The 23289-nt window shown below is 39.7% G+C and overlaps 1 protein-coding gene across 2 annotated transcripts in view; it reads right to left on the bottom strand.

The window, feature by feature from the left end:
- The window catches only part of ATP2C1 (ATPase secretory pathway Ca2+ transporting 1), a 178366-nt gene extending 173432 nt beyond the window's left edge, over positions 1–4934 (bottom strand). For both annotated transcript variants that reach the window (XM_053598477.1, XM_053598476.1), the window contains exon 1: positions 4511–4934. In XM_053598477.1, coding sequence (XP_053454452.1) covers positions 4511–4618 — 108 coding nt within the window. In that variant the 5' untranslated portion in view covers positions 4619–4934. The remainder of the gene's footprint in view (positions 1–4510) is intronic.
- Positions 4935–23289: the final 18355 nt, after the last annotated feature.

The following is a 23289-nucleotide window of genomic DNA, read 5'->3' on the forward strand; positions in this document are numbered from 1 at the left end:
GTTTATAACATTCCCAGGACACTCAGGTGGAGAAGTCAAGTAGGCAATTGGATTTTCAAGCCTAAAATGCATTGGAGATGAACATTTGGGGGCTGTCAGTAAATAGGTAGTATTGGAAACCATGGGAATTGAGGAGCCCTCCAAGGGAGAGAGTTCACAAACTGTCACCTTGTTGTTTGGTGTTGGTACTGGTGAATAATGTCTACACAAGTATTGCTGACCCCAAAGAGCAGTACTCCCTGAAGGTTCATAGGGTTCTTGGTTCTTGCAGGCCTCACTAGGCTAAAGCCAGGCTACAGTCTGCCCAAAAGTGAAGCAAATTCTCCTTTTCCTACTCAGTGTCCCAGTTGGTCACTTGAGCCACAGAGCAGGCTGTTGGGTCTCCAGTATTCAGAACATTGCCTGTAAGTCCCTGTCATTCCCCACAAGCTGAATACTAACATCTGAGCCACACCTTGGCTGTTGTCCTCAGATCAAAACAACATAACTGCAACCATACACCCTTATAGATGTGTTCATCAGACCTACCCAAACCCGTCTGAGATCTCACTTAGGCTCAGACTGCCCCTCCCCCCGCCACCGCCACCACACCATTTGAATTGTTCCAATAGTAATTTAATAAATTTCCCCAACATTCAGCATATTGATCTAACTAATGGTCTTGATTGTATACCTATTTATGGACTGGGCTTTGTGAAATGCTCGCTACAAGAGAGTCTAGGAAAGCAAAGAATGAGATATTTAGTTCTCAGTTTGATAAATAAACTGTCAACCTGTTGATTGCTGCATCACAAGAATAACACCACAACCAACAATAAAAGCTCATGTCAAATCCTGCCTGTGTGATCACAAGTGCAAGGGGAAGAGCACTGAGGAGAAGTGTTAATCAAGAAAGCACCTAGGGCAAGGTGAATGTAACAAAGTCCTAGACTTGAAACACATAATAGGGGTGTGAAAACATTCTAGACCTAGTCAAAAGACCAGCAAAGGCAAGAAAAGCTGTGAGCCACAGCAATCCGGTGTGTACACTCTCCTGGGGTGTGGGTTATTCTTACACCAGCCTTTGGAGTCTCCAAAGTGAGCCTGTGGGAACAAAGAACAAGATAACGCCCAATCAATGTGTGCATGGGTGAGGAAGGTTGATGAGTCGGCAAATGATTTACTACTTAGAATGTAGTAAGGAGCCTTATTTAAAGCAAACAGAATGTTTTTGAAAAGGAAGGGTTGTACTTCACCATTCCCAGCAGCACTGGAGAAAACTTTTTCATTGACCCCAGTTAACCTGAGTCTTAAAGGTGCATAGGAGATCTCCAGGTGGGCAGGTTTTGAGTATAAGAGGGAATTCTAGGCTAGAAAGAGGGAATGTATTTGAAGGCACCAAGGTAGATAAGCAGATGGTGTTCTGGGATAATATTGCTCAAGTATGTAGAATTGACACTAAGTGGGGTGGGAGAAGGTCATGTAGATACTATATTCAGTAACAATGGATCACTTGGGATTGAGAAAGTTGTCAACCTTTTAATTCACTTCCATCCTTACCCACCAGAGTTTCTCAGTTTGTTACTAGGATGCCCTGCCACCTTTCTTAAAAGCTAATCCACTGTCTTAATGAATGAGCAAGTTTCATGCTCAGAGATTTTATAGGTAATAGTATCTAACTAGAATTTAATGCTATATTGCTTTTATTTTATTTATTCTTCAATTTATGGTAAATGACAGTGGTTTTCCATTTAGAGTAGTGATATGAATTTTTTTTCTAAACAAACTTAAGTTTATTTATCTGTTTATTCATTTTGAGACAGAGACTTGCTCTGTCACCCTGGGTTGAGTGTATTGGCATCATTATATCTACTGAAACCTCAAATTTCTTAGCTCAAGTGATACTTCTGCCTCAGCCTCCCAAGTAGCTGGGATTATAGGTGTATGCCACCATGCCCGTCTTTTTTTTTTTTTTTTTTTTCTATTTTTGGTAGAGACAGGGGTCTCACACTTGCTCAGACTGGCCTTCAATTCCTGAGCTCAAGTAATCATCCTGTTTTGGACTCCCAAGAAGCTGGCACTATAGGTATGTATCACCACACCCAGCTAATTTTTTCTATTTCTGGTAATGACAAGTTCTCACTTTTACTTAATCTGGTCTTGAGCTCTTGACCTCTAGGTAGAGTGCAGTGGTGTCATCACAGCTCACTGCAACCTTAAACTCCTGGGCTCAAGTGATTCTCCTGCCTTGGTCTCCAAAAGCATTGGGATTACAGGCAAGAGCTACCACACTTGGCCCAAACTTAACTTTAATAATGTGATTGTAGCATAAATATAGAAAAATATTAATGAGTTAATCATGTAGATGGTAAACACTATGGTAAGAATTATGACAGTGGTATGTGACTATCTGAAGTTTTGGAAATATTCTCTAGGAGAAAGGTTAGCCATGTGATATGTTGCTATCTCTAGATTGTTCAGGTATCAAACACCTAAAATGAATGAAGTTTAAAGCCATGAGAGAGGGATTCACGTCTTCCTTCAGTATCTTCTAACTGTGTGGCCTTGAGCAAGATCTCTTAAGAGCTCTATGTCTCAATCCCTTCAGCTTTACAACAAGGATCAGTTTCACAGGAATATAAGGATTAGAGGTAACAAACATTCAGACTGCAGACTTTATTAACCTCTTTTATAACTTTCCAACAAGCTTTCCAAGGTTAGTCATGATTCACTCTGACCTAATTTCTCTAATTCTGAGACATTAGGTTTGCAGAGCTGTAATTGGCTTTAGAAAGGACTCAAATATGTTATTTTCTTTATTTCTCAATTAACTTATATAGGGAGTTAAGAACTCAGCATGATGCTCACTTCCAGTTTGTCCTGGGTTGTCCCAAATGGTTGTAAACTAGAGATGGGACCACCCGCCCCATCCAAGTCAGAGGTTTCCAGTTAAATTCTAACGTCCTTCTGAATGCATTGTTAGCAGCTTTAAAATAAACTACAAAACACACACACACACAGAGAACTGTACAAGTCATATAAGCCACATCTCTTAAAACTTATAATCCTGAGGGGGGGAAGGCATTTAATCCATGTTCCACAGTTTCAGCCTCATCTTTTCAGCCACTTTTCCTCCCCTTATGATGAATGATGCCTGAAGAAGCCTGTGAACATCGCAAAAGTGGCAAACAAAAACTCAGCTCCACCACTTGGTTCCCTGGCTTTCTACTTCAAAAGCAAGAGCATGCTAAAACTTGGAAACCAAGAGATTTTTTGCTTTTCGTTGTGACACCTGGCCTAAGAGATAAACTGAACCAGCCCAGCTCCCTTAGTAAACAGAGTCTGTTTGAATTTTCAGCTCTCGTAAAATCATTAAAGTGGGGGCATAAAAGCAGTTTCCTCTTGAACAGTAGTAATGGTTTTCATTTCCCAAATTAGGCCTTGACTTTTGATAAACCTGTCATTAGAGGATTTTTCCATCTGCTGACCCTAGCTTCCATTTCCTGGAAGGGTTTTATAAGTGGGTCATGTCCTATCACAAAGGAGAACAAACACAGGACATTGGTAATGTCTTCTGCACAGGTTTGCAGTTCTATTTACAAGCACAATATGCAAGCAATGTATGATTATTTCAGGCTTCAGTGTGGCTGTACATTTGTCCTTTACATTATACCCACTGTTCCACTCCCTGCTACATGAACCACTGGATTCAAATGGATCATTTGAATGATCCATTTGAATGATTTGACATTGCTCTCTCTTCCAATAATTTGGTATAATTCATAAAAGCAATTTTTGGAAATACCTTTTTCATAGATTGCAAAGGATGAAATTATATAAATCTCGAGAAGTAAAATGAGTGCATGATTTTAAATGAGAAGTGATCAGATTTTTTTAACAGTTTTTAAATGCTTATCCTCCCACATGCTAGTGTTTCCTACTAGAAATTGTAGCTTTTGGTTGGGTATGAAGACTGAAAACTGCAGCAATCTGTCTCCTATCCTCCACACACAGAAAATGACCAATTACTTCTGAATGATCTTTGCGGCTCATTAATGATCTCTTTAAGTCAATGATACCTACACTCTATAAAATGCTTTCTGTTTTGCAAATCCCAGTGATGCTAACATAACCACAAATACATACAAGAAGACAAGTGTACTTCTAGGGCCCAGATACTTTCTTTGTCAAGATAGTACTAGTTTCAAAATTTGTATTTGAGGCATTGAAAAGCTATCAAGGAATCCAAAATTTAACTCTAACAGACCAGATCTAGCAGCTCAGAAGAAAGAAAAGCACTTGGTTTCATTACAGAACCCCAGCTTAATCTCAGGATCTAAACGTTCCAAGCTCAAATAAATCCTCACAAGCCTGCTTGCTGTTCTGATTGCCAAGTCTGAACAGCTGCAGGCAGGATCTGACCTGTGCCTATAAGCACATAAACCAGCAGAAACTAAATCACCAAGCAGCGTAAAAGCAACACCCAGAAACAAGCACTGTTAGTTTGAAAGATAATATAAACAAATGATACCTGGTCTTCAGCTCTTTGGTTTCTCAGTGTAGATAAATATTTCCTAATTGTATGCAGAGGATATTTTTTGAAATAAGAGAATCTAGATGGAGGCAACAGATTTTCCATAGTGAGGAAAGCAAGAGGGTCCTTGTCAGCACCTCCTTGTCAGCAACCATATGAAATGTAGAAACTTTGCAATTCCTCAAATGCCCAATGATTTGTTTGTAGCTCTCTCACTTCCCTGCAAACATAATAGATGTTTTTCTCCTTGCTGCTTCCTCTTTAGGGTAGAGTTCCTGGTGAAACCAGAGAGCCAAATATGAACCATCTAGAAGCGTCCAGAAATGCGATGCCCAGAGGGCAACGAGATCCAGGAGGAATTTAGGGGCTGGTCCACAAAATGCAAATTGCCTACTGGTAGTGATGTGACTGTCCTATTTCTAGCAACAGCGTTCTGTTGCAAGCTATGTTAATATTAGCTAGCTGGTGACTTTCCATACCCACCGACTCTCATGAGGTTTAATTTTAATTCTTCTGACAGTTTTTCTAGTTCTTAAAGAGGGCGATGTGGTTTTTCCAGTTTCCTTCTAGATTTCCTATCATCATGAGCACGCGCAGACAACCCTCAGCTGTGTCTCAGCTTTGAAGTGTTGATTCATTCAGTCTTGAGAAATACTGTTTTAGGGGATTCTTAAAAAATTTAACAAATTGCCTCATTTTTCATTGTTACCAGGGAGTTTATCGTCAGTATTGAAAATGTTTGGTTTGCACTGTGATGCATTATGCAATATGCCCAGTAACCAGATACTTTACATTAATTGAAAATAGCTGCAAACAGATTTTGTTCTGAGTTAAAAGGTTCTCTTCTTGAATCTTTATCTCAAATCCACAGGCTGAATCAGGAAACCTGAACTTTCCCCAGGCTTTATTCTGAGCATGAGGGAGAGAAAATGTTATACATTTACTTTCCAAGTATCATAAAAAGAATGTATCAGTGGAGACTCAGAGGGAGGGGGTGTAGAAGGGAGGGTGGATGGTAAGAGGTTGCTAAGTGAGTGCAATGTTCATTGCTCCAGGGATGGATGCACCTTACTGAAGGCCCCAACGTCACCTTATGCCATTTATCAACATAGCAAAAGTGCACTTGTACCCCATGAATATATGGCAATTAAAAAAATGGGGAGAAAGGAATTCATGCTATTAAAAAAATGATAAAGAACATTCCAAGAGGTCTGCGGTCTTAGAAAATATGACATCATAACAATTTTCAAGTTCAATGTTTTCTTAATACTCCCCAGAGATCGCAGGTTTTCTAAACTAAGTTCCCAAACAGAGTTTGCTGTTTTATTATCTTTTTAACCTTTACAGTAGTTATTCCATTTGATGGCAACATTTGGTCACCTCAGTGAGGGGCTATCATGTAGAGACTAGGCTGGACACCAACCAAACCCCATGTGGTCCAGAGTTTTCTGTAGAGTGGAAAGAAAAAGCTGGTCTTCCCAACTTCAGAGAGAGGACTGCATGCTGCGGTGGGGGAGGGAGAAGAAACCCCTGTTGCAGTTCAGCTGTCTCCCTGAACAGCTTCCCTGACACTCCTGGATGGGTCATCTACCTTCAGGGAACACACTTGATAGCCCAAACCTGGCTATGCCGCAGGCAGCCCAGGCCATCTGTCAGTCTGGCATCGGGCCCACTGGCAAGGTGATCTTCCAGACTCACCAGGGCCAGCCTGGCAACTCGAAAGAATCATTTACATATTGCTGCTAGGGCTGACTCCTAGGAGGAGCCCTGCCCTCTTGACACCTCTCTGGATGCACAGCTATGTGCATACAGAGACTCTGTTGCGTCCTCGCCTGTGTGCTGCAGACAGCTGACTCTAATGAGGGCAAGAGTGAAGCATTGTGCTGTAAACCACCTGAATGCTCAGGGCACAGTGCCGCATGCTCCCTGCCAAGTCATGTCCCAGAAAAACAAGAAACGTGGAACCCCAGACAGCTTGGGCCAATTGGAGACACTGGAAAAAGAGGTGACCCTAGAAATGGTGGGGGAAGGCAAAAGTGCCATTCATATATACTCTCGAGACTCACAGGCTGCCTTTTTGCTTCTATTTTTAAAAATATCTAAACCTTCAGAGATGCTTCTTTATCGTGGGCAAAAGCCAGCAGCCTGCTAGACACCCACAGCACATCTGGTGATCAAAGCTTTTTCCCAAGGGACAAGCACAAAGCAGACTTCATTTCAGATGGTTGTTTCATGATCACTTTTTCCTGGGTTGAGGCAAGTGTTGAAAAGAGATAGGAGCTGGGTGCAGTGGCTTGTGCCTGTGATTCTACCACTCTGGGAGGCTGAGGTAGGAGGAGGGGGAACTCCTTGAGCTCAGGAAACTAGCCTAAGCTAGAGTCAGACCCTATCTCCACCAAAAATAGAAAACTTAGCCAGGCATTGCGGCAGGCACCTGTAGTTCCAGCTACTTGGGAGGCTGAGGCAGGAGGATTGCTTGAGCCTAGGAGTTTGAGGTTGCTGCGAGTTAGGCCGAGGTCACGGCACTCTAGCCTGGGTGACAGAATGAGACTCTGTCTCAAAACAACAACAACAACAACAACAACAGAAAGACATGATGTTGCTTTGTTAAAGAGGAATACAAATACAGAATGTGCAGTGCTAGGAATTTATGGACTAAGATTAGTAGATCAGAGACCCAGTGTATCTTCATGAAAAATCATACAAATTCCTATTCTGAATTCTCGATAAATAAAGTTCATGTCATTACCTAGCTCTTAAACATTCCTTCATCTAATGATTCTGGTGATGTTAAAAAGAAGTTATATTTGTAGATATAGATATTCTGTGTCTCAAATTCTGAAAACTACTGCAATCTCAGTTTCTGGGAGTCAGTTGCCTTGTGCTTACAGTGCGGGCATCTCTGCCTTGCAGCCTGGAGGAGTACCATATTTGATTGCCATAGTGACTCGGGTGCCTTGGTGAAAGGCAGGTAAACAGAGTCCAGGGGTTACACTGTATATCTGCAAGGATGGAGAGGCCCAACATATCTGCCTCAGATGATGAAAGGTATTAAGTAGCACAATAAAGAGTGGAAGTAATTACCTGTTATTTTGTGCAACTCCCACCACCCCTTATCCTCTACTGAGCAGAAAAATAAGCAACAGAAAGTATGAACCCAGGAAAGTCATAGATCAAGGCAGCAATCCCACTGTGAGAAGATATTCATGTGTTCATGCTTTCTAAGAATTATCTGCTTTTTAACAAATGGCTTAAAATCTGAAGAATCCCAATTTCTCTACTTGAAAAGCAACATAAAGTGTCAAAATCAGTGCCTGGAAAAATAGTGACAAGTGGGTGAGGAGAGATATTTCATCATTTATTTCTTTTCAAATGTTGAAGAAGACAAGATGAAAATGTGGATTGTGAAATCATCTTGCACTGCACACTACACACAGTAGGTGTTTCATTAATGCATACCAATACATATTTATTAAAGAGAATACCAACAAGAAAAGAAGGGGCCTCAAGTGTTAAATTTCAGTTAAGAAACAAGAAAGAAAAAATGAGAAAATGTGTCTGCAGGATACCTCTGAGTTGATGAGACTTCCAAATTATATCAGGACAAAAACTAAAACCCCACTAATCTTCTTCTCTTTCCAGTCAGTGCTGAGAGTTCCCGTCAGGAAAATGACTCCATTCTCTGGGAATTATTCCAGCCCAGATATAGAATGAAGGGCAGGCAGTTAGAATGATGGAGAAGCTGCTAGCCTGGAAAACAGAAACCATTTTTTATTATGAATTCCATTGAGAAATCACTCTCATCCCACTAGATCTATAGATACTGTCTCCGTCTTTTGCTCCCCCAAGGACAGCATTAAATAAAATCAAGAGAGGAATAGGAAGCATTTAACATCACTCATCAGGACAAGTTTATGCAATGCCAGATTTTACCTTATTGCATGATTAAAGGACTTCTGCTACTTCATACGACACCGTTTCCTTGTGTGCCCCTACCACACAGGGAGTAATTATCCTACATCCACAGATGGTGCATTTTTACTTTCCCAAAATTCACTTTCAAAAATCCCTGTGTGTTCCCATTCAACTACAGTTCAGCAATTTTGATGTTTTTAATTGCTCTATAAACTATACAACATTTATACCTTTTGCTTTTCAGTTTTGAGTATTAATTTCTCACATTTAAGAATAATACTGGGCAGCGCCTATGGCTCAACGGAGTAGGGCGCCAGCCCCATATGCCAGAGGTGGCAGGTTCAAACCCAGCCCCGGCCAAAAACTGCAAAAAAATAAATAAATAAAAGAATAATTCTACACTCATCAGGCACTTGTCCTCCACTTAAAAAGGACACTTTTATATATAGCTGAGGCTAAACTTGAACATGCATTAGAATCACTTGCAGGGCGTGTTAACACATAGGTGGCTGGGCCCCACCTCAGCGTTTCTAATTCAGTAGGTTGGGGTGAGGAGTGAGAGATTTTGTATTTGTAACATCTTTTCTGGTGATGCTGATGCTGCTGGTCTTCAGAGCCACTGGTTGGGAGCTGTCAGGTAGGGACATGGCTGTAGTAGAGGGATTTGCCAGGTGGAGTTTGAAGCACAGATGCCCTGTTTGCTGAAGTACTTTGAGAGCTCCCATGGGATCCACATTTTAAAATCTACTTCCTTGGCTCTGCGCCTGTAGCACAGTGGTTATGGTCCCAGCCACATACACCAAGCCTGGTGGGTTCGAACCCTACCCGGGCCAGCTAAAATAACAATGACAACTGCAACAAAAAATAGCTGGGCATTGTGGCCGGCACGTGTAGTCTCAGCTACTTGGGAGGCTGAGGCAAGAGAATTGCTTAAGCCCAAGAGTTTGAGGTTGCTGTGAGCTGCGATGCCACAGCACTGTACCAAACGTGACATAGTGAGACTCTGTCTCAAAAAATAAATAAATAAAATAAAATAAAATGCACTTCCTTAGTGGTGATGATTTCCCTCAGGCCAATGTCCATCTCTTTCTTGCAGCCACTTCCCATGAGAGAACTTCACAGGGGCCTCCCATCAAGTTCTGCCTTCTCAGTGAGATCTCTACTACATATTCAGTGGCTCTCAAACTTTCACTCAGTTCCTCTGACCAAGTTGCAGTGGCACTATCCATCTTCTTTGCTCAGGGAGATCAATTCTTTCTCTAAGCCCAGAACCAGAAAACAGAGCCAGATATATCCAACACCCCTACCTCTCTTGCTGCTAGCTCCTTGCCCTTTTCAAATTAGGGGAGGAGCGACCCCAAACTGGAAGAGGAAGCCCCTTTGTTTTGTGAATCTCCCAATCACATCCTTCCCCAACCCCAGGCAGAAGCTCATCTGCTCATTTCTGTCTTCAACCATCTGTGGTTGTGGAGTCTCTAACTCCATCTCCTTTCATCCAGTATTGAGAGTTTCCACTCAGGATTTAAGTGCAAATTATTACTTTAGTAGAAACATTCAGGGCCCCCAGTGAGCTTACTGCTTCCACCCAAGCAATGGAATCAGAAATATGGGCAAGGAGGGCAGGGATTGCTATGACACAGTCATTAAAGCTGTGTCGCCTTCCTCTCAGCACTTGGTTTTTCCCACCTTCTCAGCAGTCATGTCTTTCTCTAAGAGCCTGAGCACCAACCCAGAAGAGGAATGAGGCCTTTCCTTTTAAGGAAAATGGCTCAACCCCAGGAGAATTTTCAAATTGGTGGGCATGCTACCTATACTTCTATATGAAAACTAATAATTTGGTTTTAGAAATGAGGAAAATATAGTTTTTCCTTAAGTAAAAGAGCTTTGCCTATCTAGGAGGATAGAGTGAGGAGGTGGGTGGGACAGGTGGTGTGTCCCTTCTAATACCTGTTGCTTTGAAAATTAAGAATTTAACTGAAAACAGGTATGTGCTTGAGCTAGCCCTGCCTCTGCTGGTGGTGATCACTGGGGTTAGAAAAGCAATCCCTGCCCCCTTGCCCATATTTCTGATTCCATTTCTTGGGTAGAAGTAGCCAAAGAGGATGGTCTATTAAATGATTGTTAAATATTTGTCTTGGGTGCTGGTGGAAAGGCTAAAGCTTGAGGTGTGTACCTCCATAATTGACCCAATTCTCACTTCCACCTCCTGGGAGAACCACAGCTGGAGGTGAGGGAGTCTGAAGGAGGTGGCAGCTAAACTTATCTAAAAGAAAGACGATGTGCATGCAATTTGGGGTAGAGAAATTGCTTGTCATAGGGAAGCTTATAAAGGTATGTTCTTCTATGAATTTTGAAAAGACAAAAGGAGAGACAAAAGACACATGCAAATAATATTAGTCTTCCTCAGTTGACTCACCAAGGAGCATTAATATTGGTGCAACCCAGACTATACATGGGTAAAATAATGTGAGGAATAATTACTGGAATGTAAATTTGCCTTTATTACTAAAATTTTTAATATCATATTTTAAATCATTCATTTAACTTTGAACATACTCAAAGTTAAGAGATGTGGGATTATTTATTTTTGCCTATGAAGGGGAGAATTAACTCTCCTACAAGGTCAGTTAGATGTTTCTTAGAGTCTTGCTACTCGGGTAATCCATGAACAAGCAGCATTAGCATCACCAATCCTGGGAACTTGTTAGAAATGCAGAATCCCAGGCCCCTCCCCAGACTGACTAAATCAGAATCTGCATTTTGACAAGATCCCCAGGCAATTCATATACACATGGAAGTCTGAGACCCACTGCCTGGGAGGAAATGCAAGACTTCTATACGCTTCCATTACACCCAGCACGTAACCTTATCCTACCACTTAACAACCTGCAAGAGTACCTGTGTTACTTGCCTATAGCGCCCCCCTCCCCACTTTTTTTTGAGACAGAGTTTCACTATGTCACCCTTGGTAGAGTGTTGTGATGTCACAGCTCACAGAAACCTCAAACTCTTGGGCTTAAGTTATTTTTTTGCCTCAGCGTCCTAAGTAACTGGGACTACAGGCGTCCGCCACATGCCAGCTATTTTTTTGTTGTAGTTGTCATTGTTCTTTAGCAAGCCTGGGCTAGGTTCGAACCCGCCAGCCCTGGTGTATGTGGCCGGCGCCCTAATCACTGATCTATGGGTGCCGAGCCTCTGTAGCCCCTTAACTGGAAACTTCTTCATTCATGGGCCTTTAGGGCAGGAACTATGTCTTGTCCATCATTACATCAGTGCTTCCCACGTGCTCAATAGACTTTGTTAAATGAATGGATAATTATTACCAATACATATGTAGTATAGAATGTGGGTATGGGCTATCTTGAGCTTTCTGAGGTCTTGTTGATCTCTGAATACAGACTGGTTATTTTAACAGTACCAACCCAAATTTCACTGGTTCATGTCTTCATCTGTCCATGTAGAAGCTCCTTCTGCCACCGCAGTTTTTCTGTGAGCTTTGGGATGTTTTTTTCCTATAGTTCCAAGCAAATGCTGGCAGCTGCCTGGTAAGGCCCACTATTCCTTCCCTGAGCCTTCTCAGGCTCCCCAGCCCTGCCTGTCACTGCTATTATTCCCTGGTGTGTCTATCTTTCCCATAGCGAGGCCCTCAGATCCTTGAGGACCAAAGCATCTTCCAGACTTGTGCTGTTGAACTCACTGCTCTCTGTCCCTCCCCATTGCAGTTATGAGCTATCCTCCCCGGTGCACTCCTATGCACACATTCTTAGGAGGCTCTTCAACTGCAATTCCTAGGATCCCCTTCTAATTCTCCTTTGTCCTTCTGGCTTCAGTGGCACAACTCACAGCTTCCACTGGAAATTCCTCACCTGGAAGACCACCCTTCTGGGAAGAATCTCTTTTACAATAATCTCAGCCAATATTCCTACCCCAGGTTCCACCCCTAAGTCCTGGAATTAAATACCTTTAAACTGCCACCAAAGGAAAGTGAAGTTATTCACTAGAAGGAGTCCTCAATCTTTTTGCCATGAATTGATCCTCCTTTTCTCCAGTATGAATGAGTCACATCAATCATCCTAAGTGCTTCTATAAAAGTCGGAAGTGAGGGACACACAGCCTGCACCTTTTCCACTTATAGGATAAGGAGTAATTAACACTATAAGGAACTTCAGAAAAATACTTCTTAGAAAATCATGTTCTTGTTTCTCTACTCACTTGACTCCTCCTCCTCTTCTTCTTCTTCTCCTCCTCCTCCTCCTCCTTCTCAATTGACAAAGATTCCTTTACCAAATTGAGACCTCTTTTAGACTAGACTCCAACTTTGGGCTGTATCCTTGGCCTGCTTAGTACAGTTTTAGCAAAAATCCTACTGAATCAGTTTAATAAAAACACCCCCTCCTCCTTGATATCTTATCAAATTCACATCCCTATCCTTAATATCTTATCATGCTGGCCTGCCTTCCGCAAGAATTCTGTGGTACAATGTGCTGGTTCCATATTGCATTGGGAATTAAGTTCAACCCCTCTCTTCTACTACCAAATCCCTATTGCAATAGTCTCTCCTGAATTAAGTTCTCCTCACCATCTTTACTAAGGGTTATAAGTAATTTTTTTTTAACACAATATGGGTAAGAGATTCAAAAGGTTACAAAATATATTTTCCATTATAGCCTTTGCAAATCTTCATATGGTTCTAGTATAGCCCTCCTCCATCATACTTGTGCATATGAATGAATCACCTACCAAGTTTGCATTTCTAACAAGTTTCAAGGTGATGTTGATATTCCATGTACTCCACTTTGATTAGCAAGAGCCTAGCACATTTTCTGGGGGGGGGGGTACAATGTGCTTATTTTATTTTATTATTAAATCATAGCTGTGTACGTTAATGTGACCATGGGGCACCATACACTGGTTTTATAGACCATTTGACATATTTTCATCACACTGGTTAACATAGCCTTCCTGGCATTTATAGACTCAGGGTGAAAGGATGGTCATCCGTATTTCAGGCAAATGGTAATCAGAAAAAAGCAGGTGTTGCAATTCTATTTGCAGATACAATAGGTTTTAAACCAACAAAAGTAAGGAAGGATAAGAACTGTCACTTCATCTTTGTTAAGGGTAATACTCAATATGATGAGATTTCAATTATTAATATTTATGTACCCAACCAGCATGCACCTCAATTTATAAGAGAAACTCTAACAGACATGAGCAACTTGATTTCCTCCAGCTCCATAATAGTCGGAGATGTTAACACTCCTTTGGCAGTGTTGGATAGATCCTCCAATAAGAAGCTGAGCAAAGAAATTTTAGATTTAAACCTAATCATCCAACATTTGGATTTAGCAGAATTCTACAGAACATTTCATCTCAACAAAACTGAATGCACATACTTCTCATCAGCCCATGGAACATACTCCAAAATTGATCACATCTTAGGTCACAAGTCTAACTTCGGTAAATTTAAAGCAATAGAAATTATTTCTTTCAACTTCTCAGACCACCATGGAATAAAAGTTGCACTCAGTAGCAACAGGAATCTGCATACTCACACAAAAACATGGAAGTTAAATAACCTTATGCTGAATGATAGCAGGGTCATACACGATATTAAGAAAGAAATTACCAAATTTTTGGAACAAAACATTAATGAAGACACCAATTATCAGAACCTTTGGGATACCACAAAGACAGTCCTAAGAGGGAAATTTATAGTACTGCAAGCCTTCCTCAAGAGAACAAAAGAGAGGAAGTTAGCAACTTAATGGGACATCTCAAGCAACTGGAAAAGCAAGAACATTCCAACCCAAAACCCAGTAGAAGACAAGAAATAACCAAAATTAGAGCAGAAATAAATGAAATTGAAAACAAAAAAATTATACAACAGATCAATAATTCAAAAAGTTGGTTTTTCGAAAAGGTCAATAAAATAGATAAACTTTTGCCTAACCTAACTGGGGAAAAAAAGAGTAAAATCTCTAATTACATGAATCAGACATGACAAAGACGAAATAACAACAGACTCCTCAGAAATTCAAAAAATCCTTAATGAATATTACAAGAAACTTTATTCTCAGAAATATGAAAATCTGAAGGAAATTGACCAATATTTGGAAGCACGTCACCTTCCATGACTTAGCCAGAATCAAGTGGAAATTTTGAATCAGCCAATATCAAGTTCTGAAATAGCATCAACTATACAAAATCTCCCTAAAAAGAAAAGCCCAGGACCAGATGGCTTCACATCAGAATTCTACCAAACCTTTAAAGAGGAACTAGTATCTATATTACTCAACCTGTTCCAAAAGGTAGAAAAAGAAGGAAGACTATCCAACACGTTCTATGAAGCAAAAAACACCCTGATCCCCAAACCAGGAAAAGACTCAATAAGAAAAGAAAATATAGACCAATATCACTAATGAATATAGATGCAAAAATATTCAACAAGATCCTAACAAACAGAATCCAGCAACACGTCAAACAAATTATACATCATGACCAAGTCAGTTTTATCCCAGGGTCTAAAGGCTGGTTCAATATACATAAATCTATAAACACAATTCAGCACATAAACAAATTAAAAAAACAAAGACCATATGATTCTCTCAATTTATGATTTTGATAATATCCAGCATCCCTTCATGATCAGAACACTTAAGAAAATTGGTATAGAAGGGACATTTCTTAAACTGATAAAGGCCATCTACAGCAAACCCACAGCCAATATCATATTGAATGGAGTTAAATTGAAATCATTTCCACTCAGATCAGGAACCAGACAAGGCTGCCCATTGTCTCCATTGCTCTTTAACATTGTAATGGAAGTTTTAGCCACCGCAATTAGGGAAGAAAAGGTGATCAAGGGTATCCATATAGGGTCAGAAGAGATCAAACTTTCACTCTTCGCAGATGATATGATTGTATATCTGGAAAACAACAGGGACTTGACTACAAAACTCTTAGAAGTGATCAAGGAATATAGCAGTGTCTCAGGTTACAAAATCAACATTCATAAATCGGTAGCTTTTACATATACCAACAATAGTCAAGCTGAAAAAACAGTTAAGGACTCTATTCCACTCACAGTAGTGCCAAAGAAGATGAAATATTTGGGAGTTTATCTAATAAAGGACGTGAAAGATCTCTATAAAGAGAACTATGAAACTCTAAGAAAAGAAATAGTTGAAAATGTTAACAAATGGAAAAACATACCATGCTCATGGCTGGAAGAATCAACATTGTTAAAATGTCTATACTACCCAAAGCCATATACAATTTTAATGCAATCCCTATTAAAGCTCCACTGTCATACTTTAAAGATCTTGAAAAAATAATACTTCATTTTACATGGAATCAGAAAAAACCTTGAATAGCCAAAACATTACTCAGAAATAAAAACAAAGCAGGAGTAATCACACTATCAGACCTCAGACTATACTACAAATTGATAGTGATCAAAACAGCATGGTACTGGCACAAAACAGAGAGGTAGATGTATGGATCAGAATAGGGAACCAAGAGTTGAACCCAGCTACTTACTGTTATTTGATCTTTGACAAACCAATTAAAAACATTCAGTGGGGAAAAGATTCTCTATTTAACAAATGGTGCTGTGTGAACTGTAGAAGACTGAAACTGGACTCACACCTTTCACCATTAACTAAGATAGACTCTCACTGGATTAAAGATTTAAACTTAAGACATGAAACTATAAAAATACTAGAAGAGAGTGCAGGGAAAACTCTTGAAGAAATCAGTCTGGGTGAATATTTTATGAGGAGGACCCCCCGGGCAATTGAAGCAGCTTCAAAAATACACTACTGGGACCTGATCAAACTAAAAAGCTTCTGCACAGCCAAGAACACAGTAAGTAAAGCAAGCAGACAGCCTTGAGAATGGGAAAAGATATTTGCAGGTTATGTCTCTGACAAAGGTTTAATAACTAGAATCCACAGAGAACTCAAACATATAAGGAAGAAAAGAACAAGTGATCCCATCGCAGGCTGGGCAAGGGACTTGAAGAGAAACTTCTCTGAAGAAGACAGGCATGCGGCCTACAGACATATGAAAAAATGCTCATCATCCTTAATCATCAGAGAAATGCAAATCAAAACTACTTTGAGATATCATCTAACTCCAGTAAGATTAGCCCATATCACAAAATCCCAAGACCAGAGATGTTGGCATGGATGTGGAGAAAAGGGAACACTTCTACACTGCCGATGGGAATGCAAATTAATACATTCTTTTTGAAAAGATATTTGGAGAACACTTAGAGATCTAAAAATAGATCTGCCATTCAATCTTATAATTCCTCTACTAGGTTTATACCCAGAAGACCAAAAATCACATCATAACAAAGATATTTGTACCAGAATGTTTATTGCCACACAATTCATAATTGCTAAGTCATGGAAAAAGCCCAAGTGCCCATCGATCCACGAAAGGATTAATAAATTGTGGTATATGTACACCATGGAATATTATGCAGCCTTAAAGAAAGATGGAGACTTTACCTCTTTCATGTTTACATGGATGGAGCTGGAACATATTCTTCTCAGTAAAGTATCTCAAGAATGAAAGAAAAAGTATCCAACGTACTTAAGCCCTACTATGAAACTAATTTATAGCTTTCATGTGAAAGTTATAACCCGGCTATAACCTAAGAATATGGCGAAGGGGGAAAGGGAGGGAAGGGAGCAGGGAGGAGGGAGATTGGTGGGATTACACCTACGGTGCATCATAGGGTACATGTGAAACTTAGTAAATGTAGAATATAAATGTCTTAACACAATAACTAAGAAAATGCCAGGAAGGCTATGTTAACCAGTGTGATGAAAGGATGTCAAATGGTCTATAAAATCAGTGTATGGTGCCCTATGATCACATTAATGTACACAGCTATGATTTAATAATAAAGTAAAATAAAAGAAATAATAATATTATCTACTCAGAATTTACTTATATTGTTTCAATTTCCTGAGTGAAATATCTCCGCATTATTTAATGGAATAAAATAATGATAAAAAATATTTATCAAAATGAATAGTCTCCATTACTTTCTACCTTCAGCATTAAAATGTAATTCTCATTCTAATTCACAGTTGCTTTATTTTAAATTGGTTTTTTTGAGTTATTTCTTTGAACCCTTCCAAACAATCTCTTTCCTTTCTTAGTAATAGTTTTCAAACACTTATATGCAATTCTATCCCCTCAGAGTCCTTTGTTTATAGTTATAAAATTTTTATTGCTATAGAATTCCTTTTAGCTCTTCATGATTTCTCTTGCTCCAAGGTCCTATCTAGATCCGACATTCTATGATTCTGAGTTGCTCTACAATGAAAGCAATGTTTTAACATTTGGGCTTGTCAAGTTCAAAAGGAATATAAGGCTGAAGAGGTGAGTAGAGCAACAGAAGTGCTTTTATTGCCACTGTTCTGCAGAATTGGAAAAGTAGCTCAAAATGACAGCCTGGATTAGAACCCCCTTTATTTGTGTGGCTGCAAATTCATAATTGACTCTCCTTTTCAAGTACATGTCCAGTATTTCTCCTTCCCAAGAATTTATACCCAGGTGTTTTTGATGAATCTATCCTGGGCATACCTTCTCATGTAAAAACTGTCTTTCCCCCCAGCCTTAACAGCAAGTGCCCAACTTTCAACCTCCATTTGCATTATTTCTTACACTTCTCTTTTTATTAGGAGCTTTCTTCCCTTGTTATGCAAAAGGCAGCCTTTTTGCAAAAGAGAGTAATAGGCCCTCTTCTTGGTGAACATTGCCAGAGCAAATTGTGTTTCTCCCCATTTGGGGCTGGGTTTCTTGCTATGGGTGGAGGCAGATGTAATGCAGAGACTACCATTTGAAGTTTAATAGCCATCACATTGGCTAAAGCATCTGAATGAAGAACTTTATTTTGCTAATTTTAAACATGTAAGAGCTAAAGAACACGTTTTCAAAGAGTTGTACAGGACACTAACTTTTCAGTGTTGTTCTAGTTTAGGTTCTGTCCCTCTTTCTCCTCAAATGCCCAGTTTACCTTATCCCTAGAAGAGGGAGAGTTAGTTATAACAGAAGTCATGCACAGCCAGCTCCATGTGACCACCAAGCAAGACTATTTCTTATAACCACAATTCCAGATCAGAGTTGTAAAACAGAGCAGTAAGGTATCCACTCCCCACCCTGAAGAAGAGCATACTAGTTATTAAGTCACTGCCTCTCAACCCCAACCTATTGTTCTATACTCACAAAATCTCAAGACCAGAGATGTTGGCGTGGATGCGGAGAAAAGGGAACACTTCTGCACTGCTGGTGGGAATGCAAATTAATTCATTCCTTTTGGAAAGATATATGGAGAACACTCAGAGATCTAAAAATAGATCTGCCATTCAATCCTGTAATTCCTCTGCTGGGCATATACCCAGAAGACCAAAAATCACAACATAACAAAGATATTTGTACCAGAATGTTTATTGCAGCCCAATTCATAATAGCTAAGTCATGGAAAAAGCCCAAGTGCCCATCGATCCACGAATGGATTAATAAATTGTGGTATATGTATACCATGGAGTACTATGCAGCCTTAAAGAAAGATGGAGACTTTACCTCTTTCATGTTTACATGGATGGAGCTGGAACATATTCTTCTTAGTAAAGTATCCCAAGAATGGAAGAAAAAATACCCAATGTACACAGCCCTACTATGAAACTAATTTGGGACTCTCACATGAAAGCTATAACCCAGCTACAACTTAACAATAGGGAGAAGTGGGAAAGGGGGGGGTGGGTAGAGGGAGGGGAATCGGTGGGATCACACCTGTGGTGAATATTACAGGGGTATTTGCGAAACTTGGTAAATGTAGAATGTAAATGTTTTGGCACAGTAACTGAGATAACGCCGGAAAGGCTATGTTAACCACTGTGATAAAAATGTGTCAAATGGTTTATGAAGTGAGTGTATGATGCCCCATAATCATATCATTGTATACAGTTATGATTTAATAAAAAAATAAATAAATAAATAAAAAAAAAAAAAAAGAAATTTTACCATACACTTTTCAGCTTTGCTAGCTGTTCCCCTCTAGGCTTTACCAGTGGACAGACACGGCAAGTTGAAGGAATGAGAAGAGACTTGCTCCTTTTTGTATCAGTTTTTGCTGAGACTTCTTCACTCCAGTAGCTTCACTTTGTCAGCACTTCTGTAGTGATCCTCAAAACTAGCCTCATTTCTCCTACTGAGGTCCTAGTCTGCCTATCTAGTCTTTTCTTCCATGTCTGGGTTCCAGCCCCCAGGACCCTCCTCTGAGTCTAGAGACAGGAGGACCAGTTGGCCAGTGCCTCATTCCGCAGAGGTCTGGCTCCTAGCCTTTTCTCCCAGCTTGCTCTAGGAATGTTTAGGAGGCTCAGCCTTCTTAGCATGGGACCAAAATTCAGGTTATTTTATTTGGTTATATTAAAGGTAAAGATGTCATAAAAAGCTGGAGGACATGGGGGCATTTGGTTTATGTGTGGATAACTTCCAAACCTCTATCTATATGCCAGAAATCTTCTCTAAGTTTAAATGGAGAACCTATATGTGCCTCAAACTCAGCATATACAAAATTAAATCATTATCTTTCCTCTTAGATCAATGAATTTTGATACCATCTACCAGTTCCTAGCAAGTGCTAATTTTAACCTCCACATGCAATCTCCAACTGCTATCAATTCTACTTCTTGAATGTCTCCTACATTTTACTGCTACTTCACAACCCTAATTCAGATCTACCAAACTCACCAGAGTACTATAAAACCTTCCTAACTTGTTTCTTTGATTTCCAACTTTTCCCTTCTCTTTCTTTTCTTTCTTTCTTTCTTTCTTTCTTTCTTTCTTTCTTTCTTTCTTTCTTTCTTTCTTTCTTTCTTTCTTTCTTTCTTTCTTTCTTTCTTTCTCTTTCTTTCTTTCTTTTTTTTTTTTTTTTTGGAACAGAGTCTTACTTTGTCACCCTTGGTAGAGTACCATGGCATCATAGTACACAGCAACCTCAAACTCTTGGGCTCAAGTGATCCTCTTGCCTCAACATCTCGAGTAGCTGGGACTACAGGCACCAACCACAATGCCCAGCTTTTTTTTTTTTTTTTTTAGAGCCAGGGTCTCACTCTTGCTCAAGCTGATCTTGAACTCCTGAGCTCAACCAATCCACTTGCCTCAGCCTCCCAGAGTGCTCATATTATAGGCATGAGCCACTGTGCCCGGCTCCAACGCTTCCCTTCTAATCTAATCTGTCTGGAGTTTGTATGGTTCTAAAAAGCTCTAAAAAGATAACACAAACTTATCATTTCCAGAACACAGTCCCAGATCTACCCGGTGACCTTGAAAGATTCTTCCTGATGCTCTAAATCATATAAGATTTTTTTCTTCATCACTGGTTTTGAATTTGAGCAATTTAATTATGTGTCATGGTATCTTTTACTTTATGTTTGTTGGCTTGTTTTCATTCACTTTGGATCTGTGAGTTTACTGTTTTAATCAAACATGGACAATTTTGGTCATCTTACTCAAACTTTTCTTCTGCCTCTCTCTTTTGGAGTCCCTAATAAAAAATGTACATGTACTAGGCCACTAGAAGTTATACCACAGTTCACTGATTTTTGTATTCTTTTTCCCCCTGTGTTACACTTTGTATACCATCTATTGTTTCATCTTCAATTCCTCAGTCTTTTCTTCTGCCATGCCTAATTTGCCATTAATTTCATCCAGTGTAATTTTCATCTCAGTTACTTTGGTTTTTATCTCTAGAAGTTCTATTTGGCTATCTTATTATATATTTTTTCATGCCCTTACTTAACATTTTGGACGTATGGGATATAGTTACAATAACTGTTTGTCCTCACATCTTAATCAGTCTTGGGTTAAGTCAATTGACTAACTATTCTTCACTTGTGTGTCATGTCTTTCTGCTTCTCCATATGCCTGGTAATTTTTGTTTGAATGGTAGACATTGCAAATTTTACCTTTGGATGCTAGATACTTTTGTATTCCTATAAATATTCTTTTTTTTTTTTTTTTTTTGTAGAGACAGAGTCTCACTTTATGGCCCTCAGTAGAGTGCCGTGACCTCACACAGCTCACAGCAACCTCCAACTCCTGGGCTTAAGCGATTCTCTTGCCTCAGCCTCCCTTGCAGCTGGGACTACAGGTGCCCGCCACAACGCCTGGCTATTTTTTGGTTGCAGTTTGGCCGGGGCCGGGTTTGAACCCGCCACCCTCGGTATATGGGGCCGGCACCTTACCGACTGAGCCACAGGGGCCGCCCTCCTATAAATATTCTTAAGTTTCATTTGGAATGTTCAGTTACTTGGCTATAGTTTGATCTTTTGGGATCTTACTTTTATGATTTGTTAGGTGGGCACATAGCTGTGTTCAATTAAAGCTCATTATTTCCTACTATTAAGCAAGAATCTTCCTGAGTTTTCTACCCAACAACACATGAATTATGAGATATTCTCTTCTGGCTTGTAAATGGTTACCATTCCTAACCTTGTGTTAACACCAAGCACTGTTATAACTTAATCCTTTTGGATTTTTTTTCCCCCAGCCTTAGGAGTAGTTTGCAGATCATGTAGGCACAAAACAAAAAAAGGGAGACCTTGAGTAGATTTCTGGAGTCTTTCTAGGGCCTGTATTATTTCACAGAGCAGTTGAGAGGTTCAAGTGTTTTTATATATGTAAAGGCCTCTCATTTTGTGCTCAACACCAAATAAACACTTTTAAAATTTAGTTTAGATCTCCAGATGCAAAACAACTTCAGTGAACATTCTCATTCTTTTGACTACCTGCATCTGTCATTTCTTCTAATCAGGCAGAGCTTGTTTTCCATAATAGAAACTACAAATACCAAAATCTTATCTTTTTTATCACCCTTGCTATCAGAGTGGGAACCTATGACCTAACCCTAGCCCATGAACAACACTCACACTTGATATAGACTGAAAGAAGCAAAAATCACATAGAGTTCATTCTGGGGACAGGAAGCAATAGCAGCAGTGAGAGTCCTGTATTCCCAGTGGCCACAGTAATGATGGCCAGATGGCCGCTTAGTACTTAGTAGTGCAGCAGTGCAGTTTTTGTAGATCTGTTTTGTGGTAAGATTTTGGTTCTTTTCTAGCTACGTACCCTACCAGTTTGGTTGCTCTGTTTTTCTAGAGATTCTGCATGCCATCCAATGCCCTTTAACATTTCACATTATTGAATATAACATAGATACAGAAAACAAATACATAAATGATGATTTTTTACAAAATGAATTTTCACAAACTGAACATGTGTTAATAACCAGTGCTCAAATCAAAAAACAGAAAATACAAACATCCTAGAAGTTTCTTTATTCCCCTTCCAGTCACTGCCATTTGCTGCCCAAGAAAACCTACCATCCTGCCTCCTAACATCATAGATTAGTTGTGTGTGCTTATCATTTTCTTTTACTTCATATAAGTTGAGTCACATCGTAAATCTTTTTGTGTATGTCCAACACGATGTTTGTGAGAGTCATCCATATTGCTTTGTGTTATTGTAGCTTATTCATTCTTACTGGTATATTAAGGCATTCCATTCAACAAATATACTATAATATATTTATCCATCTGTGTTGGAGAGCCTCAAGACTGCTCTCAGGTTCAGTGATTTGCTGAAAAGCTTCACAGAACTCAGAAAAGCTGTTATACTCATGGTTCTGGTTTATTTCACTGAAAGAATACAGATTAAAACCAACAAAAGGAAAAGGTAAGTAGGGTTGAGTCAAAGAGAAACCAGGCACAAACTTCCAGCTGTCATCCCATCCCCCATTGCTTGATTCTTCCAACAATGATACGTGACGATACAAC

Source organism: Nycticebus coucang, chromosome 8, assembly GCF_027406575.1.
Source record: "Nycticebus coucang isolate mNycCou1 chromosome 8, mNycCou1.pri, whole genome shotgun sequence".
Lineage (NCBI taxonomy): Eukaryota > Metazoa > Chordata > Mammalia > Primates > Lorisidae > Nycticebus > Nycticebus coucang.